The sequence below is a fragment of the Myodes glareolus genome, chromosome 1 (assembly GCF_982192425.1).
Source record: "Myodes glareolus chromosome 1, mMyoGla1.1, whole genome shotgun sequence".
Taxonomy (NCBI): domain Eukaryota; kingdom Metazoa; phylum Chordata; class Mammalia; order Rodentia; family Cricetidae; genus Myodes; species Myodes glareolus.
The window spans coordinates 77,526,594-77,546,041 of record NC_142026.1 but is presented as its reverse complement, the minus strand read 5'-3'; the positions used below and the strand labels follow the sequence as shown (position 1 = coordinate 77,546,041).

General features: G+C 38.3%; 1 protein-coding gene across 1 annotated transcript in view; it reads left to right on the top strand.

Moving 5' to 3' along the window:
* LOC125411839 (uncharacterized) overlaps window positions 1-14,791 on the top strand; it is a 30,080-nt gene extending 15,289 nt beyond the window's left edge. Inside the window, exons 5-9 of the mRNA XM_087910351.1 lie at window positions 5,495-6,237; window positions 7,196-7,286; window positions 11,050-11,162; window positions 12,793-12,919; window positions 13,487-14,791. Of these exons, the coding sequence (XP_087766477.1) occupies window positions 5,495-6,237; window positions 7,196-7,286; window positions 11,050-11,162; window positions 12,793-12,919; window positions 13,487-14,565 (2,153 nt within the window). The 3' untranslated portion in view covers window positions 14,566-14,791. The remainder of the gene's footprint in view (window positions 1-5,494; window positions 6,238-7,195; window positions 7,287-11,049; window positions 11,163-12,792; window positions 12,920-13,486) is intronic.
* Window positions 14,792-19,448: the final 4,657 nt, after the last annotated feature.

Genomic DNA, 19,448 nt, shown 5'->3' with positions numbered 1-19,448 from the left:
ATTTCTGATTTTGTTAATTTGGATATTCTCTCTCTGCCTTTAGTTAGTTTGGATAAAGGTTTGTCTATTTTGTTTATTTTCTCGAAGAACCAGCTCTTTGTCTCATTAATTCTTTGTATTGTTTTCTTTGTTTCTATTTTGTTGATTTCAACTCTGAATTTCATTATTTCCTGCTGTCTAGTTCTCTTATGTGAATTTGCTTCTTTTTGTTCTAAAGTTTTCAAATGTTCTGTTAATTCACTAGTGTGGGATTTTTCCAGCTTCTTTATGTGTAGGCATTTAGTGCTATGAACTTTCCTCTTAACACTACTTTCATTGTGTCCCATAAATTTGGATATGTTGTGTGGTCATTTTCATTGAATTTTAGGAAGTCTTTGATTTCTCTCTTTGTTTTTTCCTTGACTCATTGATGATTCAGGTGAACATTGTTTAATTTCCATGTGTTTGTGGGTTTTCTACAGTTAGTATTGCTGTTGACTTCTAGTTTTATACCATGGTGATCTGATAAAGTACATTGGTTTATTCCAGTTTTTTTTGTATTTATTGAGGTTTGTTTTGTTACCAAGTATGTGATCAATTTTTGAGAAGGTTCCATGAGGTGCTGAAAAGAAGGTATATTCTTTTCTGTTGGGATGGAATATTCTATAGATGTCTGTTAAGTCCATTTGAGTCATAACATCTGTTAGTTCTCTTATTTCTCTGTTCATTTTTTATCTGATTGACCTGTCCAGTGGTGAGAGGGGAGTGTTGAATTCTCCCACTCTTACTGTGTGGGGTTTAATGTATGATTTAAGCCTCAGAAATGTTTCTTTGACATATGAGGGTGCCCTTGTATTTTGGGGCATAGATGTTCAGTATTGAAATTTCCTCTTGATGGATTTTCCCTATGACTAATATGAAATGACCTTCTTTGTCTTTTTTGACTGATTTTAGCTTGAAGTCTATTTATTAGATATTAGGATAGCTACACCTGCTTGCTTCTTAGGTCCATTTGATTGGAATATTTTTTCCCAACCCTTTAGTTTGAGATGATGTCTGTCTTTGAGGTTGAGGTGTGTTTCTTGTATGCAAAGAAGGATGGATTCTGTTTTCTTATCCAATCTGTTAGCCTGTGCCTTTTTATAGGTGAGTTGAGTCCATTTACATTAAGGGATATTAATGACCAGTGGTTGCTATCTCTTGTTAATTTAGTTTTCATCGTTGGTGATGTTAATTTGTGTGTTTTTTTCTTCTTTGGGATTTGCTGTTATGAGATCATCAATTGTCTGTGTTTCTGTTGGTGTAGCCACCTTCCTTGGGTTGGAATTTTCCTTCTAGTATTTTGTGTAGGGCTGGGTTTGTGGCTAGGTATTGGTGAAATCTAGATTTGTCATGGAATATCTTGCTTTGTCCTTCTATCGTGATTGACATTGTTTTGCTGGGTATAGTAGTCTGGGCTGGCATCCATGGTCTCTTACTGTCTGCACAATACTTGTCTACTACCTTCAGGCTTTCATTGTCTCCAATGAGAAGTCAGGTGTTATTCTGATAGGTTAATCTCTATATGTTACTTGGCCTTTTTCCTTTGCAGCTCTTAATATTCTTTCTTTCTCTGTATATTTAGCGTTTTGAATATTATGTGGCAAGAAGACTTTTTGGATCCAGTCTATTTGGTGTTCTGTTAGCTTCTTGTGTCTTCATAGGCATATCTTTCTTTAGGTTGGGAAAGTTTTCTTGTATGATTTTGTTAAATAAATTTTCTGTTCCTTTGAGTTGAACTCCTTATTCTTCTATACCCATTATTCTAAGATTTGGCCTTTAATGGTGTCCCATATTTCCTGGATATTTTGGGTTAAGCTTTTATTAGATTTATTGTTTCTCTCTTCCATCTCTTGTTTCTGTTGTTCAGGCTTGCGTTTGTGTTTCCTGATCTTTTTCTCGTGATTTCTGTTTCTATAGTTTCTTCGCCTTGTGTTTTCTTTATTGCTTCTATTTCAGTTTTCAAGTCCTGAATAGTTTCTTTCATATGTTTGATTTCTTTTTCTTGATTTTCTTTAAGTGATTTGCTGATATCTTCCAATTTTTTGTTTGTCTTTTTTTCAATTTATTTAAGGGAATTTCTCATTTCATCTTTAAGAATTTCTAACATTCTCTTGAAGTTACTTTTTAGTTCATTTTCTTCTGGTTCATCCATATTGAGTTGTTCAGGTCTTGCTGTTGTAGGGACTTTAGGTTTTACTGGTGTTATTCAGGTCTTTCTGGTGTAGCATGTGATCTTACCTTAGGTTGGGGCTGTCTGAGATTCTGTTGAATAATCTTCTAGGTGCCAGTGAATCCAAAGCTCAGATGGTTGTTCCTTGTGGTACAGTCTGTGTCAAAGTTCTTCTTACCCTGTTGGTGTTCCTGGAGATAGCTCAGTGCTCCTGTGTCTTGTTCTACTCACTTGCAGTTTGCTGTCTCAGGCCTTCTTTGGCCTATGTTGCCAGCTTTGCCCTGTTTCTGTACATCTTGGTCTGGATCTTCTTCTGCAGAAGTCCCTGGCTTGGAGTTTAACCTCTTCTGGTGGAGATCACTGAATCTGGATCGGGGCTCAATCCTGATCCACCAGTGTCCCGGGACTTGGTTGGCTCCAGGAACTGGAGGTATTTGCTCTCTGTCCTAGGTAGCTGGTTTTGTCCCACTCCGGTTCTGGTGGAGATACCGAACTCTGGGTCAGGTCACTGGCTCAGTCCTGTTCTGCCAGTGTCCAGGGAATGGGTTAGCTTCCAGGACTGGTTTTGCTCCTGACTTCTGCTTCTGGTGGATCTTGTTTCCTCAGGCCCTCTCTGTCCTAGGTAGCTCCTCCAGAACAAGTCCTTTGGAATTTGTTGCCTAAGGTGGAGTTCCTTGCCTCTGGGCAAATGTGGCCTAGGTTACTAGGTTTGACCTGTATCTGTAAATCTTGGTCTGGATTCCCTCCTGCAGAAGTCCCTGGGTTGGAGTTGGACCTGGAAAGGTTTCTGGCCCCGGTCTTCTGCCTCGGAGGTTCTAGGTTCCGGTGCGTCCAGACCCTCAGAGGACTTGCTTACTTCATCAGAGATCCCAGACTCACACTCGGACCTGCAGAGGTTCCAGGTTCCTGCTTATTCTCTTTGATGTCCCAGACCAATGCCAGGACCCAGAGAGGTCCTGGCTCAGGCCTACTCCCTCTGAGGACCCAGACTCATGCCTGGCCCTGCCAAGATGACTGGTTCCTTTCTATTCCCTCAGAGTTCCCAGGTTCACTCATGTCCAGACTGGCAGAGGTCCTGGCTCAGGCCTAGTTCCTGGGAGGTCCTAGACTTACACCCAGACCCACCGGGGTGTTGGCTTAGGTCTACTTCCTTGAAGGTCCTAGATTCATATCCAGACCCTCAGTGATCTCTGACTCTGACTCAGGCTCACTCGCTCAGCGGTTATTCCCCGTACCTGTTCCACTGGAGATCTCTGACTCTGGATTTGGTCACTGGCTCAATCCTGATCCACCAGGGTCCAGGAAACGGGTTGGTTCCCAGTTCTGGATTTGCTCCTGGCTTCTACTCCTGGTGGAACTTGTTCGCTCTCTGTCCTAGGTAGCTGGTTTTGTCCCACTCCGGTTCTGGTCTTTACCCATATCTTAAAACAGGTTGTCCATCATTGCCTTTGCCATTGTTTTAATTGTGAGAAAAATTAAGAGTATGGAAACTTAAAATTCTTCCTAAATATGCTGAAGATTCTGATAGGAAAGAGCAACTGGGAAATCATTCCTGTATTCCTCTACTTTGTGTTCTCTTCATGTAATGAGCAGAGCTCTGTGTTAGTTGTCTGTATTCCTTCTAACAATTCTAGCAGGGGTCATGGGCTACCTCACAGAACATGTGGATTATTATATGCAAGGTAGGCCTGGTCACCTATCTGGAGCAAATGAGGTGGCCCTGGAATGTGGAGAGGAGAGAGTAACCACACTTGGAGTAGGATAGTGACTGTGCAGGGCAACAGTAATGACTTCAAGTGAAAGTGAAAGCAAAGCAAGGACTGAGAATAGGTTTTTTGCTTTATCCAATTCCACTTAAAAGGATTCCTGATCATTTAAATTAGTGTAACATCCTGGCCCCAGGATGCATTCAGTCTATTGGAAATGTTGGAAGACATTGAGCCTTATTGCACCCGAATTATAGAGACAATACTAGTACAAAATGCAATTTTATGTGAGTATGCTGATATTGGAATAATCTGACAAATTATAAACCTAATGTGAATCCATGAAGTAGAATTATTCTGTAATTGCCTACCTTGCATGTGTGTCAGTGGTGGAAAGAAAAAGCAATGGCTTTCTGTAGTAGCCCTGCCACTAATGATCTAGAGCAGCGGTTGTCACTGTTGTTAATGTTACGACCTGGTAATGAACAGCTTGCATTGTGGTGACCACAACCATGAAATTATTTTGAGTACTACTTCTTTGCTACCTAGTTACTTTGCTACTAAGTGATATCTCAGTTACTAAGGCCATCAGACATATGTTTTCTCAGATGGTTACCACCCACAGGTTGAGAAATGATGATCTAGAGCCTCTGATGTCTGACAGAATCCTTGCTTTGCATCCATTATTATTGAAGAGTCTATGTAGTTTTTTTGCAGGGGGGGGGACCTTTGATGCTTTTATATATGCCTTGAATCTTTAAAGACATTTGGTCTTCTGCACTCTGAACCTGGGATTGGATTATACTCTTCTTTAACAATTTCCGAGATAAAACTATTTAAAAATACACACGGGTATGTGGGGGTCGCCATTCCACGCCACCCACCTCCCACGAGTTCTATATTTCCTAGGGGTTAAAACAGAAGACGCACACACAGATACAGAGTTCGAGTCATCCTCAAGAAGAGAATGCCCAATTTATTCAACTTAATCCAGGGTTAAATACTTTTGGCCCCAGTAAAGAAAAGCTCCTCCCACCCAGAGGGGGCTGGGGAAACTGGTGCCTGTGAGAGCTTCTCTGCTGGCAGGTGGTCCGCAGGCAGGTGGTGAGGGTGCAAGGCAGTATCAGACAGGGTAGATGGGCCTTGGCGCCTGAGCTTCTTTTAGGCAGGTTGAGAAATTACCATTTTAAAGTTAAATAGACCCCTCAGGCTATTGTACCAGGCTGTAGCAGAAGCAAGCACAGAACTTAGCAGGAAGCTTAGCTGGTTAGCGTAAACATTGTAAACATTACGTGCATCCTGTGTTTTGGCCTCAAGGAACAGGGAGGGCAGGGTCTCACACAGGTATTCTATATATAATCAGTCAGTGGACTTCTTCCCAAGGGGAATTACTGATTCCTCAATTATTTGTTTCAATTTCCTTGAAGTCTATCAGTCTCTCGCTGTGAAAATCCATATATGAGGTCAAGTACTGTGAGCTCTATTCTAAGTAGTTGCTGGTTGACTTATCTTAAGAGAGAACTTAGGAAGAGAGTCATTTATCAAATGATTTGTCTTGAAACAAGCCCTATTAATCTGAATTGTACTCATTTTCCAGAGAACTATGGCATGTGTAACACTGTTCCCCAGCATGTGAAGACTGATAAGGAGTCTCGTCAATGTAATGAGATTGGCAAAATGCTTCATGACCCATCCACATGTGCACTTTATAGAACAAGTGAAACTGCAGAAAACTCTAATAACTACAGATGCTGTAATAACGGGAATGCCTCTGTTGACTCATCTAACCTAGATAGACATGAAAGCATGCACGCTGGAGAAGAACCTTGCAAATCTAGAGACTGTGAGAAATCTTTAAATTTATGTTCCAACATTACTCAAAATCACAGAGTCTATACTGCAAGGAAAGACAACAGGAAGGGAGAATATGGTAACTGTTTCAGCTCTGCTTACAGTCCTATGCAGCAAACAATCTATATTAGAGAGAAACCATTCCTGTGTGAGGAATGTGGGAAATGCTTCAATACTGCCTCAAACCTCAGTGTACATCGGAGAATTCATACTGGAAAGAAACCCTATAAGTGTGATATTTGTGAAAAATCCTTTGCCCGACGCTCAAACTTTAAAATTCATCAAAGACTTCATACTGAGGAGAAACCCTACAAATGCAAAGAATGTGGAAAGTCATTTCGTCAGTCCATGGGACTTAATAACCACCAGAAATTGCATACCGGAGAGAAACCTTACAAACGCAAAAAATATGGAAAGTCCTTTATTGGAAAGTCAAATCTTAAAGAGTATTACAGAATCCACACTGAAGGGAAGCCTTATAATTGTGAGGTATGTGACAAATCCTTTCATATCTCATTTCTTAGAGCACATCAGAAAATACATACTGGAGAGAAACCTTGCAAACGTAAGGAATGTGACAGATCCTTTGTCTATAACTCATATTTTAGAACACAGCAGATTGTTCCTAGTGAAGAGAGACATTGTAGTAAGAAATGTGACAAATATTTTACTAGATGCTTCTACTTCAGAGCACATCAGAAAATTCATAGAAGAGAAACATAGCATTGTGAATAATGTGATGTACCATTTATCTGAAATTCTCTGCTTACAAATCTCAAGAGTATACGTAATAGAAACACAAAGATAAGAAACTTGTGAATGCCTTTAATAAAGGTCTAAATCTTTGAAAACATCACAGGGTTTATATAAACATTAAATCCTGCAAAATAGTGGAAATTTTTTTATGTGTTTATGTTTGTGGTAACATTGCATGCATGTATTTCTGTATACCATGTGTCTGCCTGGTCCCTGGGCATGAACAAGCCCAGAATAGGGCATCAGATCCCCTGAAACTGGACTAACAGTAAATCGTGAGATAATATGTGTGTTGAATTAAACCTCGTCTTCTGGAATAGCAACCACTGCTCTTAACCACTAAATCATATCTCCAGTCCTCAGAGGAATAAGGAAAATCTTCATGAAATGTTCTCTTTTCCTTTGTGTCCCTGGGGAGGTGTGAGGCTTCCATCATCTTGGACGTATGATAATTCAGAACCTCACCAATGTATTCACATCTCAATCTTTTAGTTAATTTCTGCCCCTAAATTTTGACTGAGCTATGAAATGGAGATGGGATTCCAGTTACACTAACTGAAAATACTTCCTAAATATTCTAACATTGCATGACAATTGGAGAGTCACTTGTTTTGTTTTCTTTTTATCTACTATGCACAGTACTACGTTAGAAATCCAGGTACTTTCTAAAGAATCCTTTTCTCATGTGCAGGTCTCACTGATCACCCAGACCTGGCCACCCATGGAGCAGAACAAAAAACCCAGAAAAATGGAGAGGGAGGAGACAGTGTCTAAGGATCCTGGTATGTTGCAGGGATTGTTGAAGGAGTAGAAAGAGTTTCAGGTGAATGTGGACTTGGGATGTGAAATCAGTTTTGACACATTGTTTCACTAAAAATACTGGAGACTTCCATCCACTGAGAAAGAGCTCATGGTTATCCTAATATAGCATGCCTATATTAGGTATGAACAGATATGTTGAAAGGAGCTGTTGTGCAAAAGAATTGATACTAGGAGGCAAATAAAATTTTATTTGAGTATACATATCAATGATACTATCCATATTGATGTACGTCACTGATCATGTCATACAAATATTAAGTGAAATTCATTTCTGTGGTTTAATGTGTTATATAAAAGGATGAAATTTAATACCTCTAGGTTTATTTATTGTTTTCAGATAGTTTTGAGCTTTGGTGTGCGAGCACATTCTCTACCTTTTAGTGTAGTATGAGGGGAAAGAGGCTGTGTCCCACCCATCTCCTGGCCACCCGGCTAACTTTTACCCGAAAAAATTACACAGAAATTGTATTAAATTACTGCCTGATCCATTAGCTTTAGCTTCTTATTGGCTAGCTCTCACATCTTGATTCAACCCATTTCTAATAATCTGTATGTCACCACAAGGTCATGGCTTACCGGGAAAGATTTGGCTTACTGGGAAAGAATTAACATGTCTGACTATGGTGGGCTCTCTCTCTGCCTGTCTTCTTTCTCCCAGCATTCAGTTCTCTTTTTCCCACCTACCTAAGTTTCTGCCCTATCAAAAGGCCAAGGCAGTTTCTTTATTTGAGCAATGAAAGCAACACATAGAAAGAAGAACCTCCTACACCATTTCCCCTTTTTCTGTTTAAAAAAAAGGAACACTTTAACTTTAACATAGTAAAATTACACATAACAAAAGTTATCAAGCAAGAATTACAGTCACAATATTTATATCTATTTTATCTTCTATTATAACTAAGGAAAACTATAACTATCGATTCCTCAACTCCATCAAAGACTCCAGAAGGAGTAAACAAGTTTACCTAAGTAAACAAGAAGTAAGAAACTTCCAAAACTCTAGAAATGACAGAGACATTTCACTGCCTGGACAGTCACCCAAAGTTTTTCTGTACCATTGGGGCATCCATCTTCAGCCTATAGGCCCATAGTATCCAGCAGACTTTTTAATGAAGCAGGAAATTTCAAAGACAGTTCAGTCACTTTCTTCTGTATCCTGCAGAATGTCTTGCAGACTCTTTCATGCAGCAGGAACCCCAAAGAATCATCTCACCTTTAGGCAAGTTCAGCAGTCCTCTCTCTGTGGGTTCTTTGTGTCCAGTTTATGCAACAGTCCAGGCAAGAGCAGTTTCTTGCCCAATGGCTAACCAACTCCATAAGGAGCCTCTTTGATGCCCATCTTTCTCTTGAAGTAGATTGGTGCTGCCAGGAGTAGACATGTCTTATTGTCATGAAAAGCCCTAAGTTATTAAAACATTTTAAATGCCATATTCTATAGTCTTTGAAAGATATGAAGAATGTCTATCTGACTGAAATATATCTCTCTATATATAGAAAATCTAACTAACATAACTACAAGCTTGACTATTATCAATGATTATCCACTAACAACCTGTATTTCCTAAGTATACAGTACATTTTTAAATGAACTACACAATCACAATACCTTAATCAAGATCAGAAATACATATACAGATAGAACTTTTATAAACAATATTTGGGAATATGAGCGCAGTTTTTTCTTTCCAAACTGCTTCTTGCTGTATGGGGGCGCTGTTATTCAGGTCTTTCATGGTATAACCTGTCTGCTAGGTTCATTTCAGTCGGCAGTTGAATGAAGTAATTTTTTTGAGGGTATTTCCGGCAGCCTTTCAGGAGGGCGGGGTCCATGAAACCATATTATTGGTCTGGAAGCAATTCACAGGTTCTCATCTTCTGAGAAAACAAAAGAAGAACCTCTTTTCCAAAGCATCATATCCTTAGACCCAAATTCTGAAGTCATAATACCTTTATAATATACATGTTGGTTTGGCTTAGCTGTCCACACAATGAAAAGTCTTGCTGTACTTAGCTCCTTTACAGTCAAAAAATTTAAAGAAAACACAATAATATACAGAATCCAGGCCCTCTGTGAATTTTCCATTTTTACGTGGCTTATTTTTCTTTTTATTTTTTATCTATAACTATCTGTACTCTGTCTCTTAAAAGACTTTACTCCCTTTTTTTAGGCATTAACTTTATTTTAAAGCATTAACTTCATTCACTGTATTCTTTTTCTTCTCTCTCCCAAGCCAACATACACCCATCCAACACTGTGACCCATTTAGAGGTCTTTTATGTCTGAATCTGTCCTATTGTGAATATGTAATTCTCCACTGTCTTGAAGAACTTTTAAAATATTAAGCAGCTTGGTTACAGCTGCTCTGAATGTTGGCTTCACCTCTCTTCAATTTCAGAGTGGTGGACGTACCATTTCTGCTAGCTCTGGAGCTGCCAGGTAGGAGCCACAGTCAGCACTTTAACTCTGAGAATGAGCTTTTTCATCTTAGTTACAACCAAATCTGCCAGAGCACTGCACAGCCTGGAAACATCTTTGTGTATGACAGCAGAAATCCGCCATGCTCTCTTGCTTGTGCATGCCTAGTAAACTTGATCCCACCGCCTACACAGGCAAGGAGCGCTGAGTCACAGGCATGGTCTCAGCTAGTTTCCTCCCAAACCTAGTGGACACAGAAACACCCAGGTCCCACAAATGTCATTGAAATGCTTTATAGAGTTCACACTTCTGGCACAGCCCAGGAAGCCGTCTTTTTAAAATGGCGCAGCTTTTTTCCTGCTGCTATTGCTGAGTCGGGAAATTTCTCTGCAGCACCCTGCCGGCACACAGCAAAAAGCTGTGCTAAACTCTATATTTGTGTTTAGAATTCCTTTTAAAGCCCTCTCAGGTTTTACATGGAGTTAGTCAACCACTTTGGGTGCCACTCTGTAGTGCAAGGGGGAGCGGACTGCATCCCACCCAGCTCCCTGCCACCCAGATAGCTTATACCCATTGTATTAATTAAATTACTGCCTGACCTATTAGCTCTAGCCTCTTATTGACTAACTCCCACATCTTGATTCAATCCATTTCTAATAATCTGTATGTCACTATAAAGTCGTGGCTTAACGGGAAAGATTCAGCATGTCTGACTCTGGCGACTCCATGGTGGCTCTCTCTGCCTGCCTTCTTTCTCCCAGCATTCAGTTCTCTTTTTCCCGCCTACTTAAGTTTCTGCCTATCAAAAGGCCAAGGCAGTTTCTTTATTTAATCAATGAAAGCAACACATAGAAAGAAAAACTTCTACACCATTTTAGTGTTAATGTGTCCATTCCTGAAAATGATGTCGAGAGAGGTTTGATAAGAATCAGGAAGAATATTTATAGACTATTTAACTCTGTCTACACTGTCTGCCCATTGCTATCTCCTGTTGTCTGTTGTCATGACAATTCCAAGTGGTTTTCATTACTGTAATATAATATACTGGCTTCTCATTGGTAGTTTTGTTTTTAAAAAAAATCTATGGCTCTTTTGTGGACCTTTTTATCTGAGAGTATTGATATGGTTGACAGTGATTTTTTTCCATAAGCTTTAAATGTGGTTTCATGCTCTCCTGGCTTTGAGACCATTGACCAGACACCTGGAAGTATCCTGGTTCTTGGGTTTTTTTTCATGTGGTTACATTGTTATTGAACAGTTTTCCTTACTAAATTTTGTTTTTTCTGTTTGACTCCTTTATATGAAAGGACAGCAAGCCATCTATTCAGCAAGCCGTCTATTGTTCCTGAAAGAGAAACTCAAAGAGGAGAAACAAGAAATGGCTGATTCTCCAGGACATATGTATCAGGTCATTGGTCATGTCAGTTTCTATCTGGAAATGTTTTATTTTAAGACATTAATTTTCTGCTTCTGGTACTTTTTTAACTTTATTATGAAAAACAGTTGCAAACAACGAAAAATTCACATTCTAAAATTAACCAGACCGCAAGACTGTACAACTCTATGTACTTTTATACAGTTATAGTAATCATTGGGGGAGAGAAGCTCTGGAACCTTACATCGACTTTCATGTTTCAATCCTGAATATATTTTGTAATAATTATCTTCTATCCCTTTCCCCTAAAAGTGTGACAGAATTAGAACTAGAAAAACAATTATTTTTATATCCTTTTTCATTGCTTTTGTTCATTAACTGCATGCAGTCCTATCTCAGCACCTGATATTCACCCTTTTTTTGTCCTCTTAACTCTATGTTCTACTGTGTCCTAATAAACATTGTTTCCATAAACACATATAATTGACTAGATTCTGCATATGAGGGAAAATGTGATTTCTCGTGGCACTTTATAGCCTCTCTTATATTACACATTCTAAATCCACATTATCCTTCACATTTTTGTTATATTTTTCTCCTCAACTGACTAGTATCACATTTTTCTTATCTATTCATTATTGCATTTTCATTATCCATTCATTTGTTGATGCATGATTAGTTTGATTCCAATATTTTGCTATGGTGAATAGGCAACAGTAAGCATGGGGTGTAAATATCTCTATAGTGAACTGTGAAGTTTTCTTGCCTTATGCCCAATAGTGAAAGGACTGGGGCCACTTTTACTCCTAGCTTTAAGAATTTAATAATCTTCAAACTGATTTCCATTTGAGTTTATTAAATTACACCCCCACACACACACACACACAACACAATAACAGTTTATAAGGTTTCCTTTCTTGTCACTTCTTCTCTAACATTTGTTATCAGATTGGCGAATGATAGTCATTCTGTTTGGAATGAGGCAATATTTAAAAGTAGTTTTTGTTTATATTTCCATAATGGCATTTTAGGGATCCTAAACACTTTTTGCAACATTTATTGACCATTTGTTTCTGTGTTTGAAATATAATCTATTCAGTTCATTTGCCCATTGGTTGATTGGCAGTTTATGTCCTTGGAATTTAATTTCTGTAATTTTTGCTAAATTCTAGGTATGAGTCCCTAAACTGTCACTGGTACAGATTCTCTCCCAATCTGTGGGTATCTGAGTGATCTGCTGATTGTTTCCTTTCGTGTACAGAAACTTTATTTTTATTTTTACGTAATCCCATTTGTTTATACTTGGATTTTGTTCCTGTGCTATTTGTGTGTTTACCATTCAAAAAGTTATATATAGACACAATATTTAAAAGCACATTTCCTGATCACAGACTTTTCTTCTGAGACTGGTACACTCTAATCCTTCATGACATAAACACAGCATCCATAGCAGATAACCATGTGCAAACATTAATCTGTTTTTGGTTTTATGCATATTGCTTGTAAGAATATTGTGTCAATCCTGTTTCATAGAGTTAGGACATTCATTATAGAGTGACTATGTTAGAAATCATTATTTGAGTAGTGGTCTTTACTCATGTACATCCATAATTTTCTTAAATCTCCTTATATCCATAAAGAAATCTGTCTGGTCAAACTGCGCTTTGTCTTTCAGAGTCTGTTGACATTCTGTGATGTAGCTGTCAACTTCTCCCACGAGGAATGGGAATGCCTGAACTCTGCTCAGAGGGCTTTGTATGTTGATGTGATGTTGGAGAATTATAACAACCTGATCTCTGTGGGTGAGCATAGTTTTCTTGTAGAATTCCTCACTCATGTTTTCTATGTCCCTACTTTACAGTTGTAAGCACTCTGATAAACTGTCATGGAAATAAGAGGAGACTATGGAAAGTTTGGTAGTAGGAAAAAAACATTTTTATGATCCCTGAAAAAGAAAAATAAACTCTTTGTTTCTTTTAAGTAAGCCTTTAATCTTAATAGGAATCAGATTATCTGAACTGTACTTTTCATGGCTGTTCATTAGTAAGTACAAACACTATGAACCTGGGATTGCATTAAACTTTTTTCATCATTATCTGAGAACATAATATTTAAAAATAAAGATGTGTATTCTAAATATAATCCCAAGGACTAATTACTGAGTTCTCAAATATTTGTTTCATCTTGCACAAAGGCTGTCACTCTCTTTTTGTAAGAATCTATATAATAGTGAAAAAATATGTTGACTAATGGGAGCTCTATATGAAATAGTTGCAGGTCGACTTAACAGAAAAATTAAAGAGGCAGTCATTTATCAAATGTTTGATTTGGAACAAGCTCTAGTAATCTGAATTGTATTTTTTTTCTAGAGAACTATTGGATATGTGATCCTGTCTATCAACATGTGAAGAATGAAAAGGATTCTTGTCAGTGTTGTAATGACCTTGTCAAAATGCTTCATGACCACTCCAAATATGCACTTTATAAAACAAGAGAAGCTACAGAAAACTCTAATTTAATCTACAGCTGCAGCAATCACGGGGATGCCTCTATGAACTCATCAATCCTAGGTAGACATGAAAGCATGCACAGAGAAGAACCTTATAAATCTAAAAACTGTGAGGAGTCTTTAAATTTATGTTCTAATATTACTCAAGATGAGAGGCTGTACACTGCAAAGAGAGAAAACAGACAGCGAGAATATGGTGACAATTTCAACTCGGCATACAATCTTTTGCCCCAAACAATCTACATAGGGAAAAAACTACACCAGTGTGGGCAATGTGGTAAATTCTTCAATTTCCCCTCAAACCTCGTTATACATGAGAGAATTCATACTGGAGAGAAACCCTACAAGTGCAATGTGTGTGGCAAATCCTTTACCAATTGCTCAAGTCTTGAAAGACATCAGAGAGTTCATACTGGAGAAAAGCCTTACAAATGTGAGGTATGTGACAAATCTTTTACAGTGATCTCAAATCTTAGAGCACATCAGAAAACTCATACTGGGGAGAAACCATACAAATGTAGAGTATGTGACAAATCCTTTACCCAGAGTTCACATCTTAAAAGACATCAGAGAGTTCATACTGGAGAGAAACCTTACAAATGCAAGGAATGTGACAGATCATTTTGTAAGAGCTCAACTCTTGAAGCACATCTGAAAAATCATACTAGGGAGAAAACTTACAGATGCAAAACCTGTGACATATGCTTTACCCGGTATTCAAATCTGAAAATACATCAAAGAATTCATCCTAAAGAGAGAACTTACTTTTGTAAGGAATGTGGCAAATATTTTACTAGCAGCTCATATCTTAAAGTACATCAGAAAATTCACACTGGAGAGAAATCTTACAAATGCAAACACTGTGATAAGTCCTTCACCCAGTGTTCAACTCTTAGAACACATTACAGAGTTCATACTCGGGAGAGACAGCATGTGTAAGGAATGTGAGGTTTGTTTTACTGAGTGTTCAATTCTTCAAACACATCAAAAGATTCATACTGAAGAGAAATATTGTTGTAAATAAGATGACATAGCATTTATATGGTGTTACAAATCACAACAGTGTACATGATGAAAACATAAATGTAAAATTGTAAAAACCTTGAAAGAATCTTAAAGTCTTAGGAAAATATTAAAGAGTTTATGTTAAATTAAAATCCTACAATTCTGTGTGAAAAGCTTTTAAAAATGCCTAGGTATTTTGACTGCATGTATGCCTCTACCTTGTATGTATGCTCCTGCCTGTGGAGGCCAAAAGAAGGTATCAGATCCACTGAAGCTTGAGTTATAGGTAGTTGTGGGTTGTGTGTGTGTGTGTTAGCAATTGAAGCTTGGTTCCTTGGAAGGGCAGCCAGTACTCTTAACCATTAAGCTATCTGTCCAACCACCTGGGGAAAGCTATAATTAAAACATTTACCTTGCTCAGTATCCTAAATTTCATATTAATACCATCCATGGTTGTGGTGGTTTGAAAGAAAGTGGCCACTAAAGGGAGCAGCACAGTTAGGAGATGTAGCTTTATTGGAGTAGCATTGGTCTACTCGTGTATGCTCAAGATACCACCCAGTGTCTGAGTCCACTTCCTTTTGCCTTGGATCAAGATGTAAGGACTAAACTTTAGCACCCTGTCACCCTGCATGCTGCCTTCCTACCATGACGATAATGGACTAACCCTCTGAAGTATAAGTGAGCCATCCCTATTAAATGTTTTCCTTTGTAAAAAGTTGCCATGGTCATGGGTCTCTTACCAGCAACAGAAACCCTAATAGGGACAGAAGTATTGCAGTGATAGGCCTGACAATGCTTGAAGAAATATGGACCTTGGGACTATGGATTTAAAAAGTAGTTATCTGTTTTAAGTGCTGGTTAATGGGACATCCTGGTAGGAGCATGGAAGACAGTGGTACTAAGTGATTTTAATATGAGTACCTGGATTGGGTAGTAAAAAAATGTTAGTATGTGTCTTAGAGATTGTTGTGATATTTTGATGAAGAATGTAGCTGCCTTTTGCCCTTGTCCAAAGTTTCTCTGTGAGGATAAAGGGAAGTTTTGGAGTTTGTTAATTTCATTAACAGAAGGCATCTCAAAACAGCCTCATATAGACTCTACAATATAGCTATTAGTGATAACTCTAATGAATATTTTGTAATGGAAATGAGCATGTCTAGCAAGAAAAAATACAAAATGTAGAACAATTTGCAAAGGAAAAGGGCACTAGGAATGGAGTTGAATTCTGTGTTCCAGGAGCTAGAAAATGAACAATGGGAGTGGTGACCTCAGGACATCATCCTACCCAGATAAGTTTCCAACTTGTGAAAGAAAATTAAAAGAAACTTACAGCCAGGTGTACTGATACATGCTTTTAATTCCAGCACTGGGAAGGTAGAGCCAGGCAAATGTCTTGTTTGAGGCCAGCCTTTTCTACAAAGCAGATTCCAGAACAACCAGCCTTAGGCAATAAAGGAAATTGTTGAAAGCAAATATGGTGAAGGGGCCATTTCCAATCCCAGTAAGAAAGAGAACGCAGCAGCTTTGACCTCATAATTCTGACTTCAAGGGTAGAAGAAATGTATGTGGAACCCTCCTCCTTGAGTAACGAAACTCACTAAGGCCACACATGTGTCCAGGGTGTGCCGAATGGAGGCCCAGAGAGGTTATTGTGTGAAACTGAAGGAGAAGCCTGTATATCCTTGGTGACCCCAAGATGTTAGAGATGCCAGAGTCATGAGATATCTGTTGAAGAAAGCTGCTAACAGGGAGTGGGACCATCCCATGAGAAGGAAGTGTATTACCATCAACACAATTGAAGGGAGTTGGAGCTCTGAAGAACATTTTGACATTGGACATGGAAATGCAGTTTGGAATACCTGATGGGTTTTTGGTCTTGTTTTGGTCCAGTATTTCCACATTTGCTTCCCTGTGTCTTGGAATGGTAATGCATATTCTGTGTCATTATATGTTGGAAGTATGTATGTGGTTTTTTTTTTTTATTACAGTGAAAGTGATTACATGACTCAGAAGAGACTGGACTTTTAAATGTTTAGACTGTGATAGAGTAAGATCTTTTGCATTTTTTTTGCATTATGATATAGTTACATGCCTTTAGGGGCTAGGCAGTCAAATTCAGTGGTTTGAAAGGAAATGTCCCCCATAGGGAGTGAGATTTTTAAGGAGATATAGTTTTGTTGGGGTGGTTGTGGCCTTGTTGGAGGTAGGGTGTCACTGTGGATACAGGCTTTGAGTTGTCATCTGCAAGCTATTCTCATTGAGATACTTTACTTCCTGTTGCCTTTGGTTTGTTAAAAATTAAAGACAGCTGACTTCACTTTTCCATTTAATTAAACAATGTTAACCTCGGCTAGAGGTTAACTCTTGGGCAGTTTTTCCTCAATAACATTGTGAATTACACATCATAAACTGTTTTCATTATTCTGAGAATTGACTGACCATAAGATGTTTTGTGGTTTGTTAACTCTCTGTCCATAAACATGTACCATTCCCATGATCATAAAAATAACTGCAAAATTCCACTCTTTAATCACTTTCTTGCTTGATACAAAGAAACTACTCTTGCCTTTAATCTTGGCTGTTTTCATTCTACTATTCTGGGAGACTGAAAATAAGACCCAACCATTAATAAAACTTTGCCTTGCAATGTCTTGGCGTTTCCTCCTGGTTTTTGACACTAAAACAGGATCAAAATGTAAAGACTCTTAGCCTCCAATACATTGTCTTCCTGAATGCTGCCTTGCTTCCCACCATGATGATAATGGACTAAACGTCTGAACTGTAAGTGAGCCACCCCAATTCAATGTATTGTTCACCTTGAATCCCAGTAGCACTCAGGACACAGAGTTGGAAGGATGTCTCTGAGTATGATCACATACTGAGTTCCAGGACTGGTAGGACTACATAAACCCTGTCTCAAAAAGAATCATAGGGACAGAATGTAATATCAAAATTGTGACAAAGCCTTTGTTTTTCCTCTAATTTTGTTGTACACTGAAAAGGCATGCTTTTGACACCATAGAGAAGTGAACCATATATAATCCCCATACCTTACTATTCATTGGAAGTTCCACCCCCAAATACATTCATTTTGACTAATCCTTTGCCAGGTACTGAAACAGTATACATAAAATTTATCATGAAAGAAAACAAAATATTCCAATAAATTTTCATCTTTTATTCACCTTCAAAATCTTCAAACTATAGTCAAACCACACAAATATCAAGACAATGAGAAGCTGTACAGTTAAGGTGCAAATGTGACAACATGTACATGTATTCATTTAGTTTACAAATGACTAAGATCAGGGCTGGAGAGATGGTTCAGTGTTTGCTCTTCCACATCATTTAACATGGTAGCTCCCAATTGTATGACTTGTACCTGAGGATCTCATGCCTTCTGGATTATGCACATAATTCATGTATATACTCTATAAGCACATGCAGGCAAAACACCCATACACATAAAAGTGGGACTCTCCCCCAACCATGATGTAATAATTGCCTCATTCTTCCAGAATTGTTTGTTCTCGGTACTTTTTGAATAGCAATTTCAGTGTGGATTATTTACTGCCGAATGTATGAGGAAACTTCCTTCACTAAGGTTTATAGTACAAATCTTAATGATGATGAATAATTTAATAACAGATTAGTAATATGATCATTAACAAAATGTTATATTCTGCCCTTGAACCAGTAATCTCAACCCATGATCTTCTACCATGTTTGCTATTTCAGGCAAGAATTCCTTTCAGTGGAACTGGAATGAGTCCTATTGAGATTAAGGCTGATTATGCCCATAAGCAGTTGTGCCAGTATTGCACCACTGCATGCATCTTATGTTGCTTGTTATTGTACATTGCAGGTTACAGTGGTAAGACCATTGACATCCTTTCCCTGACTGGAGCCCACACAGGATGTTGCAGGGCTACAATAGCCAGCAGAGAGCTTTCCTTCATAAGTTCAAGATGGCTCTCTTGCAACCAAAATGTTTGGAGTTTTCAGCACCACCATGTACTTACGGTGACTAAGAAAGCACTGACAATGACCTGTTTTGCTTGGTGTGACAATGGGGACTCCATGATAGACAGTAGCTGCTGGTTCAGAGAGTTTCATTTAATAGTTCTGGTGTCTTGGGAGCAGCACTCTTTACCCATGTGGAAACCTCTGTTCAAATTGTAAAATCATATTTACTTAAATTACATAAGTTACATTTAACTTGTAAGACATATTTCATGAGGCTACTTCATACATCCTTACTGTTGATGTACAGACATATAGACAGACAATCCAACTCTACAAAGAAAAAGGTGGCTCATTGGTTTACCAGGTTAGAATTTGTTGTCTTCCCAATTTGGGCTTGTCAGTGTTTCCTTATCTATGATAAGTAGATGTTTGTCATTGTCTGTACAGGAATAGTATCACATCAATTCTCTAATTGGGTCACACAATACTTTTTATTCATTTTTTAAAACATCTAGATTGATTTCAGAAGTTGATTCTCTAGTTCTCACTCACAGAGCAGTGTATTGACTTCCTTTCCCCACATTTATGCCAACATTAGTTATTTCTGTTCCTGATGATTAACATTGTAGCTCGGGCAGCATGGAAACTGAAAGGAGTCCTAGTCCTAATTTCCCTGGCAGGTATATAACTTGTTCATTTTGGTTTTACTTTGGGTTGTTGTTTGTTCATTTGTTTTATTTTTGTTTTGCTTTTTTTGTTTTTTTCAAGAGACCTCTGTAGCTTTGGAGCCTATTCTAGGACTAGCTCTTGTAGACCAGGCTGGCCTCAAACTCACAGAGATCTGCCTG